The sequence below is a fragment of the Nerophis ophidion genome, linkage group LG24 (genome assembly GCF_033978795.1).
Source record: "Nerophis ophidion isolate RoL-2023_Sa linkage group LG24, RoL_Noph_v1.0, whole genome shotgun sequence".
NCBI lineage: Eukaryota > Metazoa > Chordata > Actinopteri > Syngnathiformes > Syngnathidae > Nerophis > Nerophis ophidion.
The window spans coordinates 895581-919580 of record NC_084634.1 but is presented as its reverse complement, the minus strand read 5'-3'; the positions used below and the strand labels follow the sequence as shown (position 1 = coordinate 919580).

At 44.1% G+C, this 24000-nt stretch overlaps 1 protein-coding gene across 1 annotated transcript in view; it reads right to left on the bottom strand.

Moving 5' to 3' along the window:
* smoc1 (SPARC related modular calcium binding 1) overlaps nucleotides 1-24000 on the bottom strand; it is a 65045-nt gene that overhangs the window by 5861 nt on the left and 35184 nt on the right. The window contains exons 8-10 of the mRNA XM_061885916.1: nucleotides 21660-21740; nucleotides 14148-14340; nucleotides 4983-5065 (exon numbers count right to left, since the gene is read on the bottom strand). Of these exons, the coding sequence (XP_061741900.1) occupies nucleotides 4983-5065; nucleotides 14148-14340; nucleotides 21660-21740 (357 nt within the window). The remainder of the gene's footprint in view (nucleotides 1-4982; nucleotides 5066-14147; nucleotides 14341-21659; nucleotides 21741-24000) is intronic.

The following is a 24000-nucleotide window of genomic DNA, read 5'->3' as shown; positions in this document are numbered from 1 at the left end:
GATACCCCGCCAATCAGCTGGCTCCTGTCTTCACTGACATTTTCAACACCTCTCTGGAGCTTTGCCGCGGGCCGTCCTGCTTCAAGACCTCTACCATTGTCCCTGTCCCCAAGAAACCATGGCTCACAGGACTTAATGACTACAGGCCGATGGCGGTGACGTCTGTGGTCATGAAATCCTTTGAAGGCTTGGTCCTGCCCCACCTCAAGGACATCACCGCCCCCTTCCTCGGCCCACTGCAGTTCGCCTACAGAGCCAACAGGTCTGTGGCTGATGCAGTGAACTTGGACCCCCACTTCATCCTGGAGCATCTGGACTCCCCATGAACCTATGCCAGGATCCTGTTTGTGGACTTCAGCTGTGCTTTCAACACCATCCTCCCTGGACTACTATGAGATAAGCTCTACCAGCTCAGTGTGCCCGACTCCCTCTCTGCAGTCTGATCTATGACTTCCTGACGGTTTTTGATTGATTGATTGATACTTGTATTAGTAGATTGCACAGTACAGTACATATTCCGTACAATTGACCACTAAATGGTAACACCCCAATAAGTTTTTCAACTTGTTTAAGTCGGGGTCCACGTTAATCAATTCATGGACCGAAGACAGCACGTGTGACTGGGGAAGATTGTCTCGGACAGTCGAACCACGAACACTGGAACTCCTCAGGGCTGTGTACTTTCCCCCTGGCTCTTCTCCCTGCATACCAACTGCTGGACCTCCAGTCACCAGTCGGTGAAGCTGCTCAAGTTTGTGGACAACACCACCCTCCTCGGGCCCATCTCGGATGGCGACGAGTCCGCCTAAAGGAGAGAGATGGACCAGCTGGCGTCCTGGTGCAGCCTCAACAACTTGGAGCTGAACGCCCAGAAGACAGTGGAGAGGATCTTGGACTTCAGGAAAGTCACAGCCCCACCATCCCCCCCTCACCCTGGTTGACTCTTCCACCCCCGTCTTCCGTTTCTTGGGCCCCACCATCCCCCCTCACCCTGGTTGACTCTTCCACCCCCGTCTTCCGTTTCTTGGGCCCCACAATCCCCCCTCACCCTGGTTGACTATCCCACCCCCGTCTTCCGTTTCTTGGGCCCCACCATCCACCCTCCCCCTGGTTGACTCTCCCACCCCCGTCTTCCGTTTCTTGGGCCTCACCATCCCCCCTCACCCTGGTTGACTCTCCCACCCCCGTCTTCCGTTTCTTGGGCCCCACCATCACCCCTCCCCCTGGTTGACTCTCCCACCCCCGTCTTCCGTTTCTTGGGCCCCACCATCCACCCTCCCCCTGGTTGACTCTCCCACCCCCGTCTTCCGTTTCTTGGGCCCCACCATCCACCCTCACCCTGGTTGACTCTTCCACCCCCGTCTTCCGTTTCTTGGGCCCCACCATCCACCCTCACCCTGGTTGACTCTTCCACCCCCGTCTTCCGTTTCTTGGGCCCCACCATCCACCCTCACCCTGGTTGACTCTTCCACCCCCGTCTTCCGTTTCTTGGGCCCCACCACCCACCCTCACCCTGGTTGACTCTTCCACCCCCGTCTTCCGTTTCTTGGGCCCCACCATCCCCCCTCACCCTGGTTGACTCTTCCACCCCCGTCTTCCGTTTCTTGGGCCCCACCATCCCCCCTCACCCTGGTTGACTCTTCCACCCCCGTCTTCCGTTTCTTGGGCCCCACCATCCCCCCTCACCCTGGTTGACTCTCCCACCCCCGTCTTCCGTTTCTTGGGCCCCACCATCACCCCTCACCCTGGTTGACTCTTCCACCCCCGTCTTCCGTTTCTTGGGCCCCACCATCCCCCCCTCACCCTGGTTGACTCTCCCACCCCCGTCTTCCGTTTCTTGGGCCCCACCATCACCCCTCACCCTGGTTGACTCTTCCACCCCCGTCTTCCGTTTCTTGGGCCCCACCATCCCCCCTCACCCTGGTTGACTCTTCCACCCCCGTCTTCCGTTTCTTGGGCCCCACCATCACCCCTCACCCTGGTTGACTCTTCCACCCCCGTCTTCCGTTTCTTGGGCCCCACCATCCACCCTCACCCTGGTTGACTCTCCGACCCCCGTCTTCATTGTGGACTCCTTCCGTTTCTTGGGCCCCACCATCACCCAGGACCTCAAGTGGGAGCCTCATCAAGAAGGCCCAGCAGAGGATGTACTTGTACTTCCTGCGGCAGCTAAGGAAACTTAAGGTGCCGACTGAGATGCTGGTGCAGTTCTACTCAGCCATCATCCAGTCCATCACCGTCTACGTGTACACACATAGTCACTTATAGTCAAATATAGTCACTTAGAGCAACTTATAGTCACTTATAGTAACTTATAGTCACTTATAGTCACTTATAGTCACTTATAGTCACTTAGAGCAACTTATAGTCACTTATAGTAACTTATAGTCACTTATAGTCACTTATAGTCAAATATAGTCACTTATACCAACTTATAGTCACTTAGAGTAACTTATAGTCACTTATGGCAACTTAAAGTCACTTATTGCAACTTATAAAAACTTATAGTCACTTATAGTCAAATATAGTCACTTATAGCAACTTATAGTCACTTATAGCAACTTATAGTCACTTAGAGTAACTTATAGTCACTTATAGTCACTTATAGTCAAATATAGTCACTTAGAGCAAATTATAGTCACCTATAGTAACTTATAGTCACTTATAGTCAAATATAGTCACTTATACCAACTTATAGTCACTTAGAGTAACTTATAGTCACTTATGGCAACTTAAAGTCGTTTATTGCAACTTATAAAAACTTATAGTCACTTATAGTCAAATATAGTCACTTATAGCAACTTATAGTCACTTATAGCAACTTATAGTCACTTAGAGTAACTAATAGTCACTTATGTCAACTTAAAGTCACTTATTGCAGCTTATAGTCACTTAAAGTAACTTATAGTCACTTATGGCAACTTAAGGTCACTTATAGTAACTCATAGTAACTTATAGTCACTTATAGCAACTTATAGTAACTTATAGTCACTTATAGCATCTTCCAGTCACTTATTAGCAACTTAAAGTCACGTATTGCAACTTATAGTAACCTATAGTCAATTATAGCAAGTTATAGTCACTTATAGCAACTTACAGTCACTTATAGTAATTTACAGTCACCTATAGCAACTTATAGTCACTTATAGCAACTTATAGTCACTTATGCAACTTATAGTCACTTATAGCAACTTATAGTCACTTATAGAAACTTATAGTCACTTATGCAACTTATAGTCACTTATAGCAACTTATAGTAACTTATAGTCACTTACAGTCACTTATAGTCACTTATAGTCACTTATGCAACTTATAGTCACTATAGCAACTTATAGTAACTTATAGCAACTTATAGTAACTTATAGTCACTTACAGTCACTTATAGTAACTTATAGTCACTTGTAGCAACTTATAGTCACTTATAGCAACTTATAGTCACTCATAGCAACATATGGTCACTTATAGTCATTTATAGCAACTTATAGTCACTCATAGCAACATATGGTCACTTATAGTCACTTATAGCAACTCATAGTACCTTATAACAACTTATAGTCACTTATAATAACTTATAGAAACTTTTCGTACCTTATGCAACTTATAGTCATTTATAGCAACTTATAGTCACTCATAGCAACTTATGGTCACTTATAGTCACTTATAGCAACGTATAGTACCTTATAGCAACTCATAGTACCTTATAACAACTTATAGTCACTTATAATAACGTATAGAAACTTATAGTCACTTATAGTAACATATAGAAACTTATAGTCACTTATAGTAACGTATAGAAACTTATAGTCACTTATAGTAACGTATAGAAACTTATAGTCACTTATAGTAAGTTATAGTAACTTACAGCAACTTATAGTCACGTATAGCAACTTATAGCAACGTATAGTAACTTATAGTCACTTATAGTCACTTATAGTAACTTATAGAAACTTTTTGTAACTTATGCAACCTATAGTCATTTATAGCAACTTATAGTCACTCATAGCAACTTATAGTCATTTATAGTCACTTATAGCAACTCATAGTACCTTATAACAACTTATAGTCACTTATAGTAGCGTATAGCAACTTATAGTAACTTAATGCAACTTATAGTCACTTATAGTAAGTTATAGTAACTTACAGCAACTTATAGTCCCTTAAAGCAACATATAGTCACTTAAAGACACTTATAGTAACTTATAGTAACTTATAGTCACTTATAGACACTTACAGTAACTTATAGTAACTTATCATAACTTATTGTAACTTATAATAACTTATTGTAACTTATCATAACTTATAGTAACTAATAATAACCTATAGTCACTTATAGTAGCTTTTGGTAACTTATACTAACCTATAGTACCCTATAGTAACTTAAAGTAACTAATAGAAACTTTTATTCACTTACAGTATATCAACTTATAGTAACTGATAGTAACCTATAGTAACTTATAGTCATTTATAGTAACTTATAGTAACTTATCATAGCTTATAGCAACGTATAGTAACTTTTAGTACCCTGCAGTACCTTATAGTAACTTATAGCAATCCATAGTAACTTATAGTCAATTATAGTCACTTAAAGTCACTTTATCGAAACTTATAGTAACTTATGCATCTTATAGTCTCTTATAGCAACCTATAGTGACTTATAGTAACTTATAGTAACATATAGTAACTTATAGTAACTTATAGTCACTTATAGTAACATATAGTAACTTATAGTAACTTATAGTCACTTATAGTAACATATAGTAACTTATAGTAACATATAGTAACTTATAGTAACTTATAGTCACTTATAGTAACTTATAGTAACTTATAGTAACTTATAGTAACATATAGTAACTTATAGTAACTTATAGTCACTTATAGTAACTTATAGTAGCTTATAGTCACTTATAGTAACTTATAGTAACTTATAGTAACATATAGTAACTTATAGTAACTTATAGAAACAAAGAAGATGTGAAGATAACCTGTCAGGTCTCTGCCTTGGAAAAGATCTTCTGAGTCTGGGAGGTGAGACCGTGGTGCTTTGTCACATTCTGGGGTCTGGTACCTGTTAGACCACAGAACACAACTCTGTCACATTCTGGGGTCTGGTACCTGTTAGACCACAGAACACAACTCTGTCACATTCTGGCGTCTGGTACCTGTTAGACCACAGAACACAACTCTGTCACATTCTGGGGTCTGGTACCTGTTAGACCACAGAACACAACTCTGTCACATTCTGGCGTCTGGTACCTGTTAGACCACAGAACACAACTCTGTCACATTCTGGGGTCTGGTACCTGTTAGACCACAGAACACAACTCTGTCACATTCTGGTGTCTGGTACCTGTTAGACCCCAGAACACAACTCTGTCACATTCTGGTGTCTGGTACCTGTTAGACCACAGAACACAACTCTGTCACATTCTGGGGTCTGGTACCTGTTAGACCACAGAACACAACTCTGTCACATTCTGGCGTCTGGTACCTGTTAGACCACAGAACACAACTCTGTCACATTCTGGGGTCTGGTACCTGTTAGACCACAGAACACAACTCTGTCACATTCTGGTGTCTGGTACCTGTTAGACCCCAGAACACAACTCTGTCACATTCTGGGGTCTGGTACCTGTTAGACCACAGAACACAACTCTGTCACATTCTGGCGTCTGGTACCTGTTAGACCACAGAACACAACTCTGTCACATTCTGGGGTCTGGTACCTGTTAGACCACAGAACACAACTCTGTCACATTCTGGCGTCTGGTACCTGTTAGACCACAGAACACAACTCTGTCACATTCTGGGGTCTGGTACCTGTTAGACCACAGAACACAACTCTGTCACATTCTGGTGTCTGGTACCTGTTAGACCCCAGAACACAACTCTGTCACATTCTGGTGTCTGGTACCTGTTAGACCACAGAACACAACTCTGTCACATTCTGGGGTCTGGTACCTGTTAGACCACAGAACACAACTCTGTCACATTCTGGCGTCTGGTACCTGTTAGACCACAGAACACAACTCTGTCACATTCTGGGGTCTGGTACCTGTTAGACCACAGAACACAACTCTGTCACATTCTGGTGTCTGGTACCTGTTAGACCCCAGAACACAACTCTGTCACATTCTGGTGTCTGGTACCTGTTAGACCACAGAACACAACTCTGTCACATTCTGGTGTCTGGTACCTGTTAGACCACAGAACACAACTCTGTCACATTCTGGTGTCTGGTACCTGTTAGACCCCAGAACACAACTCTGTCACATTCTGGTGTCTGGTACCTGTTAGACCCCAGAACACAACTCTGTCACATTCTGACGTCTGGTACCTGTTAGACCCCAGAACACAACTCTGTCACATTCTGGTGTCTGGTACCTGTTAGACCACAGAACACAACTCTGTCACATTCTGGCGTCTGGTACCTGTTAGACCCCAGAACACAACTCTGTCACATTCTGGCGTCTGGTACCTGTTAGACCCCAGAACACAACTCTGTCACATTCTGGCGTCTGGTACCTGTTAGACCCCAGAACACAACTCTGTCACATTCTGGCGTCTGGTACCTGTTAGACCCCAGAACACAACTCTGTCACATTCTGGCGTCTGGTACCTGTTAGACCACAGAACACAACTCTGTCACATTCTGGCGTCTGGTACCTGTTAGACCCCAGAACACAACTCTGTCACATTCTGGCGTCTGGTACCTGTTAGACCACAGAACACAACTCTGTCACATTCTGGGGTCTGGTACCTGTTAGACCACAGAACACAACTCTGTCACATTCTGGCGTCTGGTACCTGTTAGACCACAGAACACAACTCTGTCACATTCTGGCGTCTGGTACCTGTTAGACCCCAGAACACAACTCTGTCACATTCTGGAGTCTGGTACCTGTTAAACCACAGAACACAACTCTGTCACATTCTGGCGTCTGGTACCTGTTAGACCACAGAACACAACTCTGTCACATTCTGGCGTCTGGTACCTGTTAGACCCCAGAACACAACTCTGTCACATTCTGGCGTCTGGTACCTGTTAGACCCCAGAACACAACTCTGTCACATTCTGGGGTCTGGTACCTGTTAGACCACAGAACACAACTCTGTCACATTCTGGCGTCTGGTACCTGTTAAACCACAGAACACAACTCTGTCACATTCTGGCGTCTGGTACCTGTTAGACCACAGAACACAACTCTGTCACATTCTGGCGTCTGGTACCTGTTAGACCACAGAACACAACTCTGTCACATTCTGGCGTCTGGTACCTGTTAGACCACAGAACACAACTCTGTCACATTCTGGCGTCTGGTACCTGTTAGACCCCAGAACACAACTCTGTCACATTCTGGCGTCTGGTACCTGTTAGACCACAGAACACAACTCTGTCACATTCTGGGGTCTGGTACCTGTTAAACCACAGAACACAACTCTGTCACATTCTGGCGTCTGGTACCTGTTAGACCCCAGAACACAACTCTGTCACATTCTGGCGTCTGGTACCTGTTAGACCCCAGAACACAACTCTGTCACATTCTGGCGTCTGGTACCTGTTAGACCACAGAACACAACTCTGTCACATTCTGGCGTCTGGTACCTGTTAAACCACAGAACACAACTCTGTCACATTCTGGCGTCTGGTACCTGTTAGACCACAGAACACAACTCTGTCACATTCTGGCGTCTGGTACCTGTTAGACCCCAGAACACAACTCTGTCACATTCTGGGGTCTGGTACCTGTTAGACCACAGAACACAACTCTGTCACATTCTGGCGTCTGGTACCTGTTAAACCACAGAACACAACTCTGTCACATTCTGGCATCTGGTACCTGTTAGACCACAGAACACAACTCTGTCACATTCTGGCGTCTGGTACCTGTTAGACCCCAGAACACAACTCTGTCACATTCTGGCGTCTGGTACCTGTTAGACCCCAGAACACAACTCTGTCACATTCTGGGGTCTGGTACCTGTTAGACCACAGAACACAACTGTCACATTCTGGCGTCTGGTACCTGTTAAACCACAGAACACAACTCTGTCACATTCTGGCGTCTGGTACCTGTTAGACCACAGAACACAACTCTGTCACATTCTGGCGTCTGGTACCTGTTAGACCACAGAACACAACTCTGTCACATTCTGGCGTCTGGTACCTGTTAGACCCCAGAACACAACTCTGTCACATTCTGGCGTCTGGTACCTGTTAGACCACAGAACACAACTCTGTCACATTCTGGGGTCTGGTACCTGTTAAACCACAGAACACAACTCTGTCACATTCTGGCGTCTGGTACCTGTTAGACCCCAGAACACAACTCTGTCACATTCTGGCGTCTGGTACCTGTTAGACCACAGAACACAACTCTGTCACATTCTGGGGTCTGGTACCTGTTAGACCCCAGAACACAACTCTGTCACATTCTGGCGTCTGGTACCTGTTAGACCACAGAACACAACTCTGTCACATTCTGGGGTCTGGTACCTGTTAGACCACAGAACACAACTCTGTCACATTCTGACGTCTGGTACCTGTTAAACCACAGAACACAACTCTGTCACATTCTGGCGTCTGGTACCTGTTAGACCACAGAACACAACTCTGTCACATTCTGGCGTCTGGTACCTGTTAGACCCCAGAACACAACTCTGTCACATTCTGGCGTCTGGTACCTGTTAGACCACAGAACACAACTCTGTCACATTCTGGGGTCTGGTACCTGTTAGACCACAGAACACAACTCTGTCACATTCTGGCGTCTGGTACCTGTTAGACCCCAGAACACAACTCTGTCACATTCTGGCGTCTGGTACCTGTTAGACCACAGAACACAACTCTGTCACATTCTGGCGTCTGGTACCTGTTAGACCCCAGAACACAACTCTGTCACATTCTGGCGTCTGGTACCTGTTAGACCCCAGAACACAACTCTGTCACATTCTGGCGTCTGGTACCTGTTAGACTCCAGAACACAACTCTGTCACATTCTGGCGTCTGGTACCTGTTAGACCCCAGAACACAACTCTGTCACATTCTGGGGTCTGGTACTTGTTAGACCCCAGAACACAACCCTGTCACATTCTGGTGTCTGGTACCTGTTAGACCTCGGACCACAAGAGCTGAAGAGAGCTGGACTAGAAGAGTGTCCAAAGAAAAGCTGATGTCTTGAATGAAGAAGCCGCTGTCTGCTTTTATTGTCCTCACATGTGTTGTCTTACTACAGTGTGACAGAAATGTGAGCTAGCGTGCAGAAAGACTAATAAAAGCCAAAAGTGTGTGACTACTTTCCTCCTGGCACTCGGGTCCTGAGTGGAAAATGACAATAAAGTAAGTTTCTTGTCTCCCAGCCTGCGAGGTCAGCATGTCCAACATTCTGCACACCCGCTCAACGTGTCGCCTCGTCGACATCATCAATACATGTACATGTATTGATGATGTACATGTATGTACATAAGATCATTGTCTCCCAAAACGTTGTTAGTTAATGATATCATCAGAGACAACAATCTTAACGTCATCGGTCTCAGTGAAACCTGGCTTAAACCAAACGACTTTTTTGCGCTAAATGAGTCATGTCCTCCTAACTTTACACATGCGCATATTGCCCGTCCGCTTAAAAGGGGTGGGGGGGGTCGCACTAATATACAACGAAAACTTTAACCTTAGTCCTAACATAAATAATAAATATAAATCGTTTGAGGTGCTTACTATGAGGTCTGTCACACCGCTGCCTCTACACCTGGCTGTTATCTACCGCCCCCCAGGGCCCTGTTCGGACTTTATCAATGAATTCTCAGAGTTCGTTGCTGATCTAGTGACACACGCCGATAATATAATCATAATGGGGGACTTTAATATCCATATGAATACCCCATCGGACCCACCGTGCGTAGCGCTCCAGACTATAATTGATAGCTGTGGTCTCACACAAATAATAAATGAACCCACGCATCGCAACGGTAATACGATAGACCTAGTGCTTGTCAGGGGTATCACCGCTTCCAAAGTTACGATACTCCCGTATACTAAAGTATTGTCCGATCATTACCTTATAAAATTCGAGGTTCAGACGCATGTTCGTCAAACTAATAATAATAATAACTGCTATAGCAGCCGCAACATTAATACGGCCACAACGACAACTCTTGCTGACCTACTGCCCTCGGTAATGGCACCATTCCCAAAGTATGTGGGCTCTATTGATAACCTCACTAACAACTTTAACGACGCCCTGCGCGAAACCATTGATAACATAGCACCGCTAAAGTTAAAAAAGGCTCCAAAAAAGCGCACCCCGTGGTTTACAGAAGAAACTAGAGCTCAGAAATTATTATGCAGAAAGCTGGAACGCAAATGGCGCACGACTAAACTTGAGGTGCACCATCAAGCATGGAGTGATGGTTTAATAACTTATAAACGCATGCTTACCTTAGCTAAAGCTAATTATTACTCAAATCTCATCCACCGTAATAAAAACGATCCTAAATTTTTGTTTAGTACGGTAGCATCGCTAACCCAACAAGGGACTCCTTCCAGTAGCTCCACCCACTCAGCTGATGACTTTATGCAATTCTTTAGTAAGAAAATTGAAGTCATTAGAAAGGAGATTAAAGACAATGCGTCCCAGCTACAACGGGGTTCTATTAACACTGACACGATGGTATATACGGCGGATACTGCCCTCCAAAATAGTTTCTCTCGTTTTGAGGAAATAACATTAGAGGAATTGTTACAACGTGTAAATGGAATAAAACAGACAACATGTTTACTTGACCCTCTTCCTGGGAAACTGATCAAGGAGCTCTTTGTATTATTAGGTCCATCAGTGCTAAATATTATAAACTTATCACTTTCCTCGGGCACTGTTCCCCTAGCATTCAAAAAAGCGGTTATTCATCCTCTTCTTAAAAGACCTAACCTCGATCCTGACCTCATGGTAAACTACCGACCGGTGTCTCACCTTCCCTTTATTTCAAAAATCCTTGAAAAAATTGTTGCGGAGCAGTTAAATGAACACTTAGCGTCTAACAATCTATGTGAAACCTTTCAATCCGGTTTCAGGGCAAATCACTCGACTGAGACAGCCCTCGCAAAAATGACTAATGATCTACTGCTAACGATGGATTCTGATGCGTCATCTATGTTGCTGCTCCTCGATCTTAGCGCTGCTTTCGATACCGTCGATCATAATATTTTATTAGAACGTATCAAAACACGAATTGGTATGTCAGACTTAGCCCTGTCTTGGTTTAACTCTTATCTTACTGATAGGATGCAGTGTGTCTCCCATAACAATGTGACCTCGGACTACGTTAAGGTAACGTGTGGAGTTCCCCAGGGTTCGGTCCTTGGCCCTGCACTCTTCAGCATCTACATGCTGCCGCTAGGTGACATCATACGCAAATACGGTATTAGCTTTCACTGTTATGCTGATGACACCCAACTCTACATGCCCCTAAAGCTGACCAACACGCCGGATTGTAGTCAGCTGGAGGCGTGTCTTAATGAAATTAAACAATGGATGTCCGCTAACTTTTTGCAACTCAACGCCAAAAAAAACGAAATGCTGATTATCGGTCCTGCTAGACACCGACCTCTATTTAATAATACAACTCTAACATTTGACAACCAAACAATTAAACAAGGCGACACGGTAAAGAATCTGGGTATTATCTTCGACCCAACTCTCTCCTTTGAGGCACACATTAAAAGCGTTACTAAAACGGCCTTCTTTCATCTCCGTAATATCGCTAAAATTCGCTCCATTCTGTCCACTAAAGACGCTGAGATTATTATCCATGCGTTTGTTACGTCTCGCCTCGACTACTGTAACGTATTATTTTGGGGTCTCCCCATGTCTAGCATTAAAAGATTACAGTTGGTACAAAATGCGGCTGCTAGACTTTTGACAAGAACAAGAAAGTTTGATCACATTACGCCTGTACTGTATATACCTTTATATACATATATACATACATATATACTGTATATACCTTTATATACATATATACATACATATATACTGTATATACCTTTATATACATATATACATACATATATACTGTATATACCTTTATATACATATATACATACATATATACTGTATATACCTTTATATACATATATACATACATATATACTGTATATACCTTTATATACATATATACATACATATATACCTATACTGTATATACCTTTATATACATATATACTTACATATATACCTATACTGTATATACCTTTATATACATATATACATACATATATACCTATACTGTATATACCTTTATATACATATATACATACATATATACCTATACTGGCTCACCTGCACTGGCTTCCTGTGCACTTAAGATGTGACTTTAAGGTTTTACTACTTACGTATAAAATACTACACGGTCTAGCTCCATCCTATCTTGCAGATTGTATTGTACCATATGTCCCGGCAAGAAATCTGCCTTCAAAGGATTCCGGCTTATTAGTGATTCCCAAAGCCCAAAAAAAGTCTGCGGGCTATAGAGCGTTTTCATTTCGGGCTCCAGTACTCTGGAATGCCCTCCCGGTAACAGTTCGAGATGCCACCTCAGTAGAAGCATTTAAGTCTCACCTTAAAACTCATTTGTATACTCTAGCCTTTAAATAGACTCCCTTTTTAGACCAGTTGATCTGCTGTTTCTTTTCTTTTTCTTCTATGTCCCACTCTCCCCTGTGGAGGGGGTCCGGTCCGATCCGGTGGCCATGTACTGCTTGCCTGTGTATCGGCTGGGGACATCTCTGCGCTGCTGATCCGCCTCCGCTTGGGATGGTTTCCTGCTGGCTCCGCTGTGAACGGGACTCTCGCTGCTGAGTTGGATCCATTGTGGATTGAACTTTCACAGTATCATGTTAGACCCGCTCAACATCCATTGCTTTCGTCCTCTCCAAGGTTCTCATAGTCATCATTGTCACCGACGTCCCACTGGGTGTGAGTTTTCTTTGCCCTTATGTGGGCCTACCGAGGATGTCGTAGTGGTTTGTGCAGCCCTTTGAGACACTAGTGATTTAGGGCTATATAAGTAAACATTGATTGATTGATTGATTGATCATGTACATCATCAATACATGTACATGTATTGATGATGTACATGTACATCAACAATACATACTGCTAACTAATTATATACTTACTTACCTGTACCACAAAGCTTTCTCTTAAAAATAAAAAAAATAAAATAAAATAAATAATAATAATAATAATAATAATAAAATAAAATAAAATATAAAAAATAAAATATATATATATATATATATATATATATTTTTTTTTTATGTGTGTATGTATTTGGCCCCTGATGAAAAAAGTTTAGATATCAGAATGGCTCAAGATAAAAAATAAAATGAAACATAAATATAAGTCAAAGTGGCCCCTGCACACTTGGACTTTAGTGTAAATATAAGTCAAAGTGGCCCCTGCACACTTGGACTTTAGTGTAAATATAAGTCAAAGTGGCCCCTGCGCACTTGGACTTTAGTGTAAATATAAGTCAAAGTGGCCCCTGCGCACTTGGACTTTAGTGTAAATATAAGTCAAAGTGGCCCCTGCGCACTTGGACTTTAGTGTAAATATAAGTCAAAGTGGCCCCTGCACACTTGGACTTTAGTGTAAATATAAGTCAAAGTGGCCCCTGCACACTTGGACTTTAGTGTAAATATAAGTCAAAGTGGCCCCTGCACACTTGGACTTTAGTGTAAATATAAGTCAAAGTGGCCCCTGCACACTTGGACTTTAGTGTAAATATAAGTCAAAGTGGCCCCTGCGCACTTGGACTTTAGTGTAAATATAAGTCAAAGTGGCCCCTGCGCACTTGGACTTTAGTGTAAATATAAGTCAAAGTGGCCCCTGCACACTTGGACTTTAGTGTAAATATAAGTCAAAGTGGCCCCTGCACACTTGGACTTTAGTGTAAATATAAGTGAAAGTGGCCCCTGCACACTTGGACTTTAGTGTAAATATAAGTCAAAGTGGCCCCTGCACACTTGGACTTTAGTGTATAAACAACAAATAGTGTTTACAATCACAATTAGCGCATAGAGATCTGGTATCAGCGGTGTGGACATTTCAGTATCGGCCGGCGCGGGTGGCCTGGTGAGCAGTCACCTGGTGGAGGTCCTGGGTATTGGTCTGCCCGTCTCCACCTGCACACACCAGCAGTACCCTGTGGACTGGTGGCACTGCACCGCCTGGTAGAGGCCCCGGGGCCCGCAGTCCGGGATGAAGGTGGCCTCGCGAGGGTTCTGCCGGGCCTCGTCCAGGGCGATCTGTCTCTCCTGGTCACATGACGGGACTTTCTCTGGAACCAGGACAAATCACCTGTCATCAAACCTTCAATCGGCCCCCAGGACACCTTTTCTCCATGTTTGGCCCCCATGACCCCTTCTCTCCATGTTTACACTAATTGGCCCCCAGACACCTTCTCTCCATGTTTACACTAATTGGCCCCCAGACACCTTCTCTCCATGTTTACACTAATTGGCCCCCAGACACCTTCTCTCCATGTTTACACTAATTGGCCCCCAGACACCTTCTCTCCATGTTTACACTAATTGGCCCCCGGACACCTTCTCTCCATGTTTACACTAATTGGCCCCCAGACACCTTCTCTCCATGTTTACACTAATTGGCCCCCAGACACCTTCTCTCCATGTTTACACTAATTGGCCCCCAGACACCTTCTCTCCATGTTTACACTAATTGGCCCCCAGGACACCTTCTCTCCATGTTTACACTAATTGGCCCCCAGACACCTTCTCTCCATGTTTACACTAATTGGCCCCCAGGACACCTTCTCTCCATGTTTACACTAATTGGCCCCCAGACACCTTCTCGCCATGTTTACACTAATTGGCCCCCAGACACCTTCTCTCCATGTTTACACTAATTGGCCCCCAGACACCTTCTCTCCATGTTTACACTAATTGGCCCCCAGACACCTTCTCTCCATGTTTACACTAATTGGCCCCCAGACACCTTCTCTCCATGTTTACACTAATTGGCCCCCAGGACACCTTCTCTCCATGTTTACACTAATTGGCCCCCAGACACCTTCTCTCCATGTTTACACTAATTGGCCCCCAGACACCTTCTCTCCATGTTTACACTAATTGGCCCCCGGACACCTTCTCTCCATGTTTACACTAATTGGCCCCCAGACACCTTCTCTCCATGTTTACACTAATTGGCCCCCAGACACCTTCTCTCCATGTTTACACTAATTGGCCCCCAGACACCTTCTCTCCATGTTTACACTAATTGGCCCCCAGGACACCTTCTCTCCATGTTTACACTAATTGGCCCCCAGACACCTTCTCTCCATGTTTACACTAATTGGCCCCCAGGACACCTTCTCTCCATGTTTACACTAATTGGCCCCCAGACACCTTCTCTCCATGTTTACACTAATTGGCCCCCAGACACCTTCTCTCCATGTTTACACTAATTGGCCCCCAGACACCTTCTCTCCATGTTTACACTAATTGGCCCCCAGACACCTTCTCTCCATGTTTACACTAATTGGCCCCCAGACACCTTCTCTCCATGTTTACACTAATTGGCCCCCAGGACACCTTCTCTCCATGTTTACACTAATTGGCCCCCAGACACCTTCTCTCCATGTTTACACTAATTGGCCCCCACTTTGGTGACTTGGTTGACATTGACAACACCCGAGTGTCATGTGTGATGAGGCTGGCTGCTGCCACTTCATTATTAAGAAAAAACAACCGACAGGAAGGCCAGAAAGTCTTTTTATTTCAACAGACTTTTGTCAAAAGTCTAAAGATCGACCGCACAGTTCCTGCCTTCACAATAAAAGCGCTGCTTCAGATTGCCTGCACTAACAAAATAAGAGTCTCAAACAAGCCAGAAAGGAAGGAAGTTAGTTCTCATCACTGCAAGTCATCAACTTACATTCTTGTCTTCATGCAAGAAACATGCTGGTGTGAGCATGAAACACCTTTCACTTGTTCACAAGTGGATGACTAGAAACATGCTGGTGTGAGCATGAAACACCTTTCACTTGTTCACAAATGGATGACTAGAAACATGCTGGTGTGAGCATGAAACACCTTTCACTTGTTCACAAGTGGATGACTAGAAACATGCTGGTGTGAGCATGAAACACCTTTCACTTGTTCACAAATGGATGACTAGAAACATGCTGGTGTGAGCATGAAACACCTTTCACTTGTTCACAAGTGGATGACTAGAAACATGCTGGTGTGAGCATGAAACACCTTTCACTTGTTCACAAATGGATGACTAGAAACATGCTGGTGTGAGCATGAAACACCTTTCACTTGTTCACAAGTGGATGACTAGAAACATGCTGGTGTGAGAATGAAACACCTTTCACTTGTTCACAAATGGATGACTAGAAACATGCTGGTGTGAGCATGAAACACCTTTCACTGGTTCACAAATGGATGACTAGAAACATGCTGGTGTGAGCATGAAACACCTTTCACTTGTTCACAAATGGATGACTAGAAACATGCTGGTGTGAGCATGAAACACCTTTCACTTGTTCACAAATGGATGACTAGAAACATGCTGGTGTGAGCATGAAACACCTTTCACTTGTTCACAAGTGGATGACTAGAAACATGCTGGTGTGAGAATGAAACACCTTTCACTTGTTCACAAATGGATGACTAGAAACATGCTGGTGTGAGCATGAAACACCTTTCACTGGTTCACAAATGGATGACTAGAAACATGCTGGTGTGAGCATGAAACACCTTTCACTTGTTCACAAATGGATGACTAGAAACATGCTGGTGTGAGCATGAAACACCTTTCACTTGTTCACAAATGGATGACTAGAAACATGCTGGTGTGAGCATGAAACACCTTTCACTTGTTCACAAATGGATGACTAGAAACATGCTGGTGTGAGCATGAAACACCTTTCACTTGTTCACAAATGGATGACTAGAAACATGCTGGTGTGAGAATGAAACACCTTTCACTTGTTCACAAGTGGATGACTAGAAACATGCTGGTGTGAGCATGAAACACCTTTCACTTGTTCACAAGTGGATGACTAGAAACATGCTGGTGTGAGCATGAAACACCTTTCACTTGTTCACAAATGGATGACTAGAAACATGCTGGTGTGAGCATGAAACACCTTTCACTTGTTCACAAGTGGATGACTAGAAACATGCTGGTGTGAGCATGAAACACCTTTCACTTGTTCACAAATGGATGACTAGAAACATGCTGGTGTGAGCATGAAACACCTTTCACTTGTTCACAAGTGGATGACTAGAAACATGCTGGTGTGAGCATGAAACACCTTTCACTTGTTCACAAATGGATGACTAGAAACATGCTGGTGTGAGCATGAAACACCTTTCACTTGTTCACAAGTGGATGACTAGAAACATGCTGGTGTGAGAATGAAACACCTTTCACTTGTTCACAAATGGATGACTAGAAACATGCTGGTGTGAGCATGAAACACCTTTCACTTGTTCACAAATGGATGACTAGAAACATGCTGGTGTGAGCATGAAACACCTTTCACTTGTTCACAAATGGATGACTAGAAACATGCTGGTGTGAGCATGAAACACCTTTCACTTGTTCACAAATGGATGACTAGAAACATGCTGGTGTGAGCATGAAACACCTTTCACTTGTTCACAAATGGATGACTAGAAACATGCTGGTGTGAGCATGAAACACCTTTCACTGGTTCACAAATGGATGACTAGAAACATGCTGGTGTGAGCATGAAACACCTTTCACTGGTTCACAAATGGATGACTAGAAACATGCTGGTGTGAGCATGAAACACCTTTCACTTGTTCACAAATGGATGACTAGAAACATGCTGGTGTGAGCATGAAACACCTTTCACTTGTTCACAAATGGATGACTAGAAACATGCTGGTGTGAGCATGAAACACCTTTCACTTGTTCACAAATGGATGACTAGAAACATGCTGGTGTGAGCATGAAACACCTTTCACTGGTTCACAAATGGATGACTAGAAACATGCTGGTGTGAGCATGAAACACCTTTCACTGGTTCACAAATGGATGACTAGAAACATGCTGGTGTGAGCATGAAACACCTTTCACTGGTTCACAAATGGATGACTAGAAACATGCTGGTGTGAGCATGAAACACCTTTCACTTGTTCACAAATGGATGACTAGAAACATGCTGGTGTGAGCATGAAACACCTTTCACTGGTTCACAAATGGATGACTAGAAACATGCTGGTGTGAGCATGAAACACCTTTCACTTGTTCACAAATGGATGACTAGAAACATGCTGGTGTGAGCATGAAACACCTTTCACTTGTTCACAAATGGATGACTAGAAACATGCTGGTGTGAGCATGAAACACCTTTCACTGGTTCACAAATGGATGACTAGAAACATGCTGGTGTGAGCATGAAACACCTTTCACTTGTTCACAAATGGATGACTAGAAACATGCTGGTGTGAGCATGAAACACCTTTCACTTGTTCACAAATGGATGACTAGAAACATGCTGGTGTGAGCATGAAACACCTTTCACTTGTTCACAAATGGATGACTAGAAACATGCTGGTGTGAGCATGAAACACCTTTCACTGGTTCACAAATGGATGACTAGAAACATGCTGGTGTGAGCATGAAACACCTTTCACTTGTTCACAAATGGATGACTAGAAACATGCTGGTGTGAGCATGAAACACCTTTCACTTGTTCACAAATGGATGACTAGAAACATGCTGGTGTGAGCATGAAACACCTTTCACTTGTTCACAAATGGATGACTAGAAACATGCGGGTGTGAGCATGAAACACCTTTCACTTGTTCACAAATGGATGACTAGAAACATGCTGGTGTGAGCATGAAACACCTTTCACTTGTTCACAAATGGATGACTAGAAACATGCTGGTGTGAGCATGAAACACCTTTCACTTGTTCACAAATGGATGACTAGAAACATGCTGGTGTGAGCATGAAACACCTTTCACTTGTTCACAAATGGATGACTAGAAACATGCTGGTGTGAGCATGAAACACCTTTCACTTGTTCACAAATGGATGACTAGAAACATGCTGGTGTGAGCATGAAACACCTTTCACTTGTTCACAAATGGATGACTAGAAACATGCTGGTGTGAGCATGAAACACCTTTCACTTGTTCACAAAGGGATGACTAGAAACATGCTGGTGTGAGCATGAAACACCTTTCACTTGTTCACAAATGGATGACTAGAAACATGCTGGTGTGAGCATGAAACACCTTTCACTTGTTCACAAATGGATGACTAGAAACATGCTGGTGTGAGCATGAAACACCTTTCACTGGTTCACAAATGGATGACTAGAAACATGCTGGTGTGAGCATGAAACACCTTTCACTTGTTCACAAATGGATGACTAGAAACATGCTGGTGTGAGCATGAAACATCTTTCACTTGTTCACAAATGGATGACTAGAAACATGCTGGTGTGAGCATGAAACACCTTTCACTTGTTCACAAATGGATGACTAGAAACATGCTGGTGTGAGCATGAAACACCTTTCACTTATTCACAAATGGATGACTAGAAACATGCTGGTGTGAGCATGAAACACCTTTCACTTGTTCACAAAAGGATGACTAGAAACATGCTGGTGTGAGCATGAAACACCTTTCACTTGTTCACAAATGGATGACTAGAAACATGCTGGTGTGAGCATGAAACACCTTTCACTTGTTCACAAATGGATGACTAGAAACATGCTGGTGTGAGCATGAAACACCTTTCACTTGTTCACAAGTGGATGACTGGAAGTGGAAGACATGAACAGAGAGTAGCAGGACAGAAGTAGAGAAGTGAAGTCTCTGAGAACAAAAGTCCCTGCTTTTTGTCTTGCAGGCGCTGAGCCAAGGGAGTTTTTACACTTCAGTTCTGAGCTCTCCTCTTTTTTGTGGTTGTGTTTATGCTCCGCCCTCATGGCCGCCTTCCCTGAGACTTACCCTCCTCTTCCTCCTCTTCCTCCCCAGCAGCTGTGCACTAATCACTGCAACATTGCTGCCTAGACTCCAAGACTACTAACATGGGTTAGTACTAAATCAATAAATAAAGTACTATCTAATCTCTCTAATGCTCACTAATGTCTGCTTTCTTTTGGGAAATTCTTATTTAGGGACAGAGGACCCTATCGAATTTCGAGCCTTTTATTCTTTCTTTATTATTTTTCCTCAGCTTCGAGCTGTAATTTCACCCCCTTAACATGCTTCAAAACTCCCCAAATTTGACACAGGAATAAAACAGCTCCTAGGAAGAAAACACAGACAAAACTGCATGTAACGTCCAGTAGGAATGTCGTAGAGACATGAAACAAAAACCTCTATGTAGGTCTCACTTAGACCTACATTTCATATATTGACAACCCCCAGCAAAAATCAACAGGAAGTTGGCAATTCCCCCTTCAAAACTAAAGTTTTGTAAAAACCGGTCACCTTTTTTCAAACATTATCTCCTCCGAGCGCGTTTGTCGTGTCGGCTTCAAACTACCACAGGAGAGAGATTGAACCCTTCAGATTAAAAGTTGATGAAAGAGTTTTAATTATTGCTACAGTTTTGATTTGATCGGCCTTCAAAGAACCGCTGCGCTGAAAACCATTTCAAAGATGGCCGCCGTGCGCAGACACAGTGAGGGAGACGTCTTTTTCTTCTTCTTTTTTTCCCGTACCGTCTGCTGCTGGTGCGCACGCACCAACATATGTGAAGGAGGGGCTGTGATGGTCGATACCAAGATGGCTGCCAGGTGTTGTCGTTTGCCTGCATATCGTAAAAACTAGCATCCAACATTTTACAACTAATTGTAAACTTCTAGGTGCCGACCATCATGGCCGAGTTGCGACGAGAGAGTGTGTCCATGTTGAGATATTAGAAGTCTATCTGTTTGCTAATAGTAGCTACTATCCATCCATCTTCTACCGCTTATCCGGGCTTGGGTCACATAAGCAGCAGCCAATGCGGTCTCGTCCATCGCTGCTTGCAGCTTTAATTTTACTCTTATATTTTCATTCTTATCATTGCTTTTTATTTTAATTCTTATTGTTATATTTTCTATTTTATTCCCATTTATGACCCCATTATTTACTTTTTAAATTTGATCTCAATTCGGTACACTGCTGCTGGAATTTACATTTTCTCGAGGGAACTCTCCTGAAGGAATCAATAAAGTACTATCTAGCTATCTATCTATCTATCTATCTATCCATCTATCTATCTATGACAGAGTCTGGTGTGGGTGAACTTGACTGGCCTGCACAGAGTCCTGACATGAACCGTATAGATGAATTAGAAGGGAGACTGAGAGCCAGGCCTTCTCCACCAACATGCGCTTTTGGAAAAATGGTAAAGAATTGCTATAAAGACACTCGGCGACCTTGTGGACAGCCTTCCCAGAAGAGTAGAAGCTGCAATAGCAGCAAAAGGTCCTATTGAGCCCTATGGGTTAGGAATGGGATGGAGCTTCAACTTCATATGTGAGTCGAGGCAGGTGGACAAATACTTTTGGTAATATAAAGTACTTTTGGAAGCTCTCCAAAGAAAAGGGCAACAAAGAAGTATTCAGTGATGGTTCTTCCGGGTCTTACCTTGCTTCCTGGAGGTGGAACTGTTCTGTTTGTTCTCCTTGTTGACCAACTGTTTGATCCACAGCGTAGGAGCAGTTATCTCTGCAACCACACATGGACAGAAGGTCTGACTCCACATGTCCCGACCACACTGGTTTAGCTCTCACATCTCTGTCAGTCTTTACTCAAACCAGGTCTGACTCCACATGTCCCGACCACACTGGTTTAGGTCTCGCATCTCTGTCAGTCTTTACTCAAACCAGGTCTGACTCCACATGTCCCGACCACACTGGTTTAGGTCTCACATCTCTGTCAGTCTTTACTCAAACCAGGTCTGACTCCACATGTCCCGACCACACTGTTTAGGTCTCACATCTCTGTCAGTCTTACTCAAACCAGGTCTGACTCCACATGTCCCGACCACACTGGTTTAGTTCTCACATCTCTGTCAGTCTTTACTCAAACCAGGTCTGACTCCACATGTCCCGACCACACTGGTTTAGGTCTCGCATCTCTGTCAGTCTTTACTCAAACCAGGTCTGACTCCACATGTCCCGACCACACTGGTTAGGTCTCACATCTCTGTCAGTCTTTACTCAAACCAGGTCTGACTCCACATGTCCCGACCACACTGGTTTAGGTCTCACATCTCTGTCAGTCTTTACTCAAACCAGGTCCTGACTCCACATGTCCCGACCACACTGGTTTAGCTCTCACATCTCTGTCAGTCTTTACTCAAACCAGGTCTGACTCCACATGTCCCGACCAGACTGGTTTAGGTCTCACATCTCTGTCAGTCTTACTCAAACCAGGTCTGACTCCACATGTCCCGACCACACTGGTTTAGGTCTCACATCTCTGTCAGTCTTTACTCAAACCAGGTCTGACTCCACATGTCCCGACCACACTGGTTTAGGTCTCACATCTCTGTCAGTCTTTACTCAAACCAGGTCTGACTCCACATGTCCGACCACACTGGTTTAGGTCTCACATCTCTGTCAGTCTTTACTCAAACCAGGTCTGACTCCACATGTCCTGACCACACTGGTTTAGGTCTCACATCTCTGTCAGTCTTTACTCAAACCAGGTCTGACTCCACATGTCCCGACCACACTGGTTTAGGTCTCACATCTCTGTCAGTCTTTACTCAAACCAGGTCTGACTCCACATGTCCCGACCACACTGGTTTAGCTCTCACATCTCTGTCAGTCTTTACTCAAACCAGGTCTGACTCCACATGTCCCGACCACACTGGTTTAGCTCTCACATCTCTGTCAGTCTTTACTCAAACCAGGTCTGACTCCACATGTCCCGACCACACTGGTTTAGGTCTCACATCTCTGTCAGTCTTTACTCAAACCAGGTCTGACTCCACATGTCCCGACCACACTGGTTTAGGTCTCACATCTCTGTCAGTCTTTACTCAAACCAGGTCTGACTCCACATGTCCCGACCACACTGGTTTAGTTCTCACATCTCTGTCAGTCTTTACTCAAACCAGGTCTGACTCCACATGTCCCGACCACACTGGTTTAGGTCTCGCATCTCTGTCAGTCTTTACTCAAACCAGGTCTGACTCCACATGTCCCGACCACACTGGTTTAGGTCTCACATCTCTGTCAGTCTTTACTCAAACCAGGTCTGACTCCACATGTCCCGACCACACTGGTTTAGGTCTCACATCTCTGTCAGTCTTTACTCAAACCAGGTCTGACTCCACATGTCCCGACCACACTGGTTTAGCTCTCACATCTCTGTCAGTCTTTACTCAAACCAGGTCTGACTCCACATGTCCCGACCAGACTGGTTTAGGTCTCACATCTCTGTCAGTCTTTACTCAAACCAGGTCTGACTCCACATGTCCCGACCACACTGGTTTAGGTCTCACATCTCTGTCAGTCTTTACTCAAACAGGTCTGACTCCACATGTCCCGACCACACTGGTTTAGGTCTCACATCTCTGTCAGTCTTTACTCAAACCAGGTCTGACTCCACATGTCCCGACCACACTGGTTTAGGTATCACATCTCCTGTCAGTCTTTACTCAAACCAGGTCTGACTCCACATGTCCTGACCACACTGTTTAGTCTCACATCTCTGTCAGTCTTTACTCAAACCAGGTCTGACTCCACATGTCCCGACCACACTGGTTAGGTCTCACATCTCTGTCAGTCTTTACTCAAACCAGGTCTGACTCCACATGTCCCGACCACACTGGTTTAGCTCTCACATCTCTGTCAGTCTTTACTCAAACCAGGTCTGACTCCACATGTCCCGACCACACTGGTTTAGCTCTCACATCTCTGTCAGTCTTTACTCAAACCAGGTCTGACTCCACATGTCCCGACCCCACTGGTTTAGG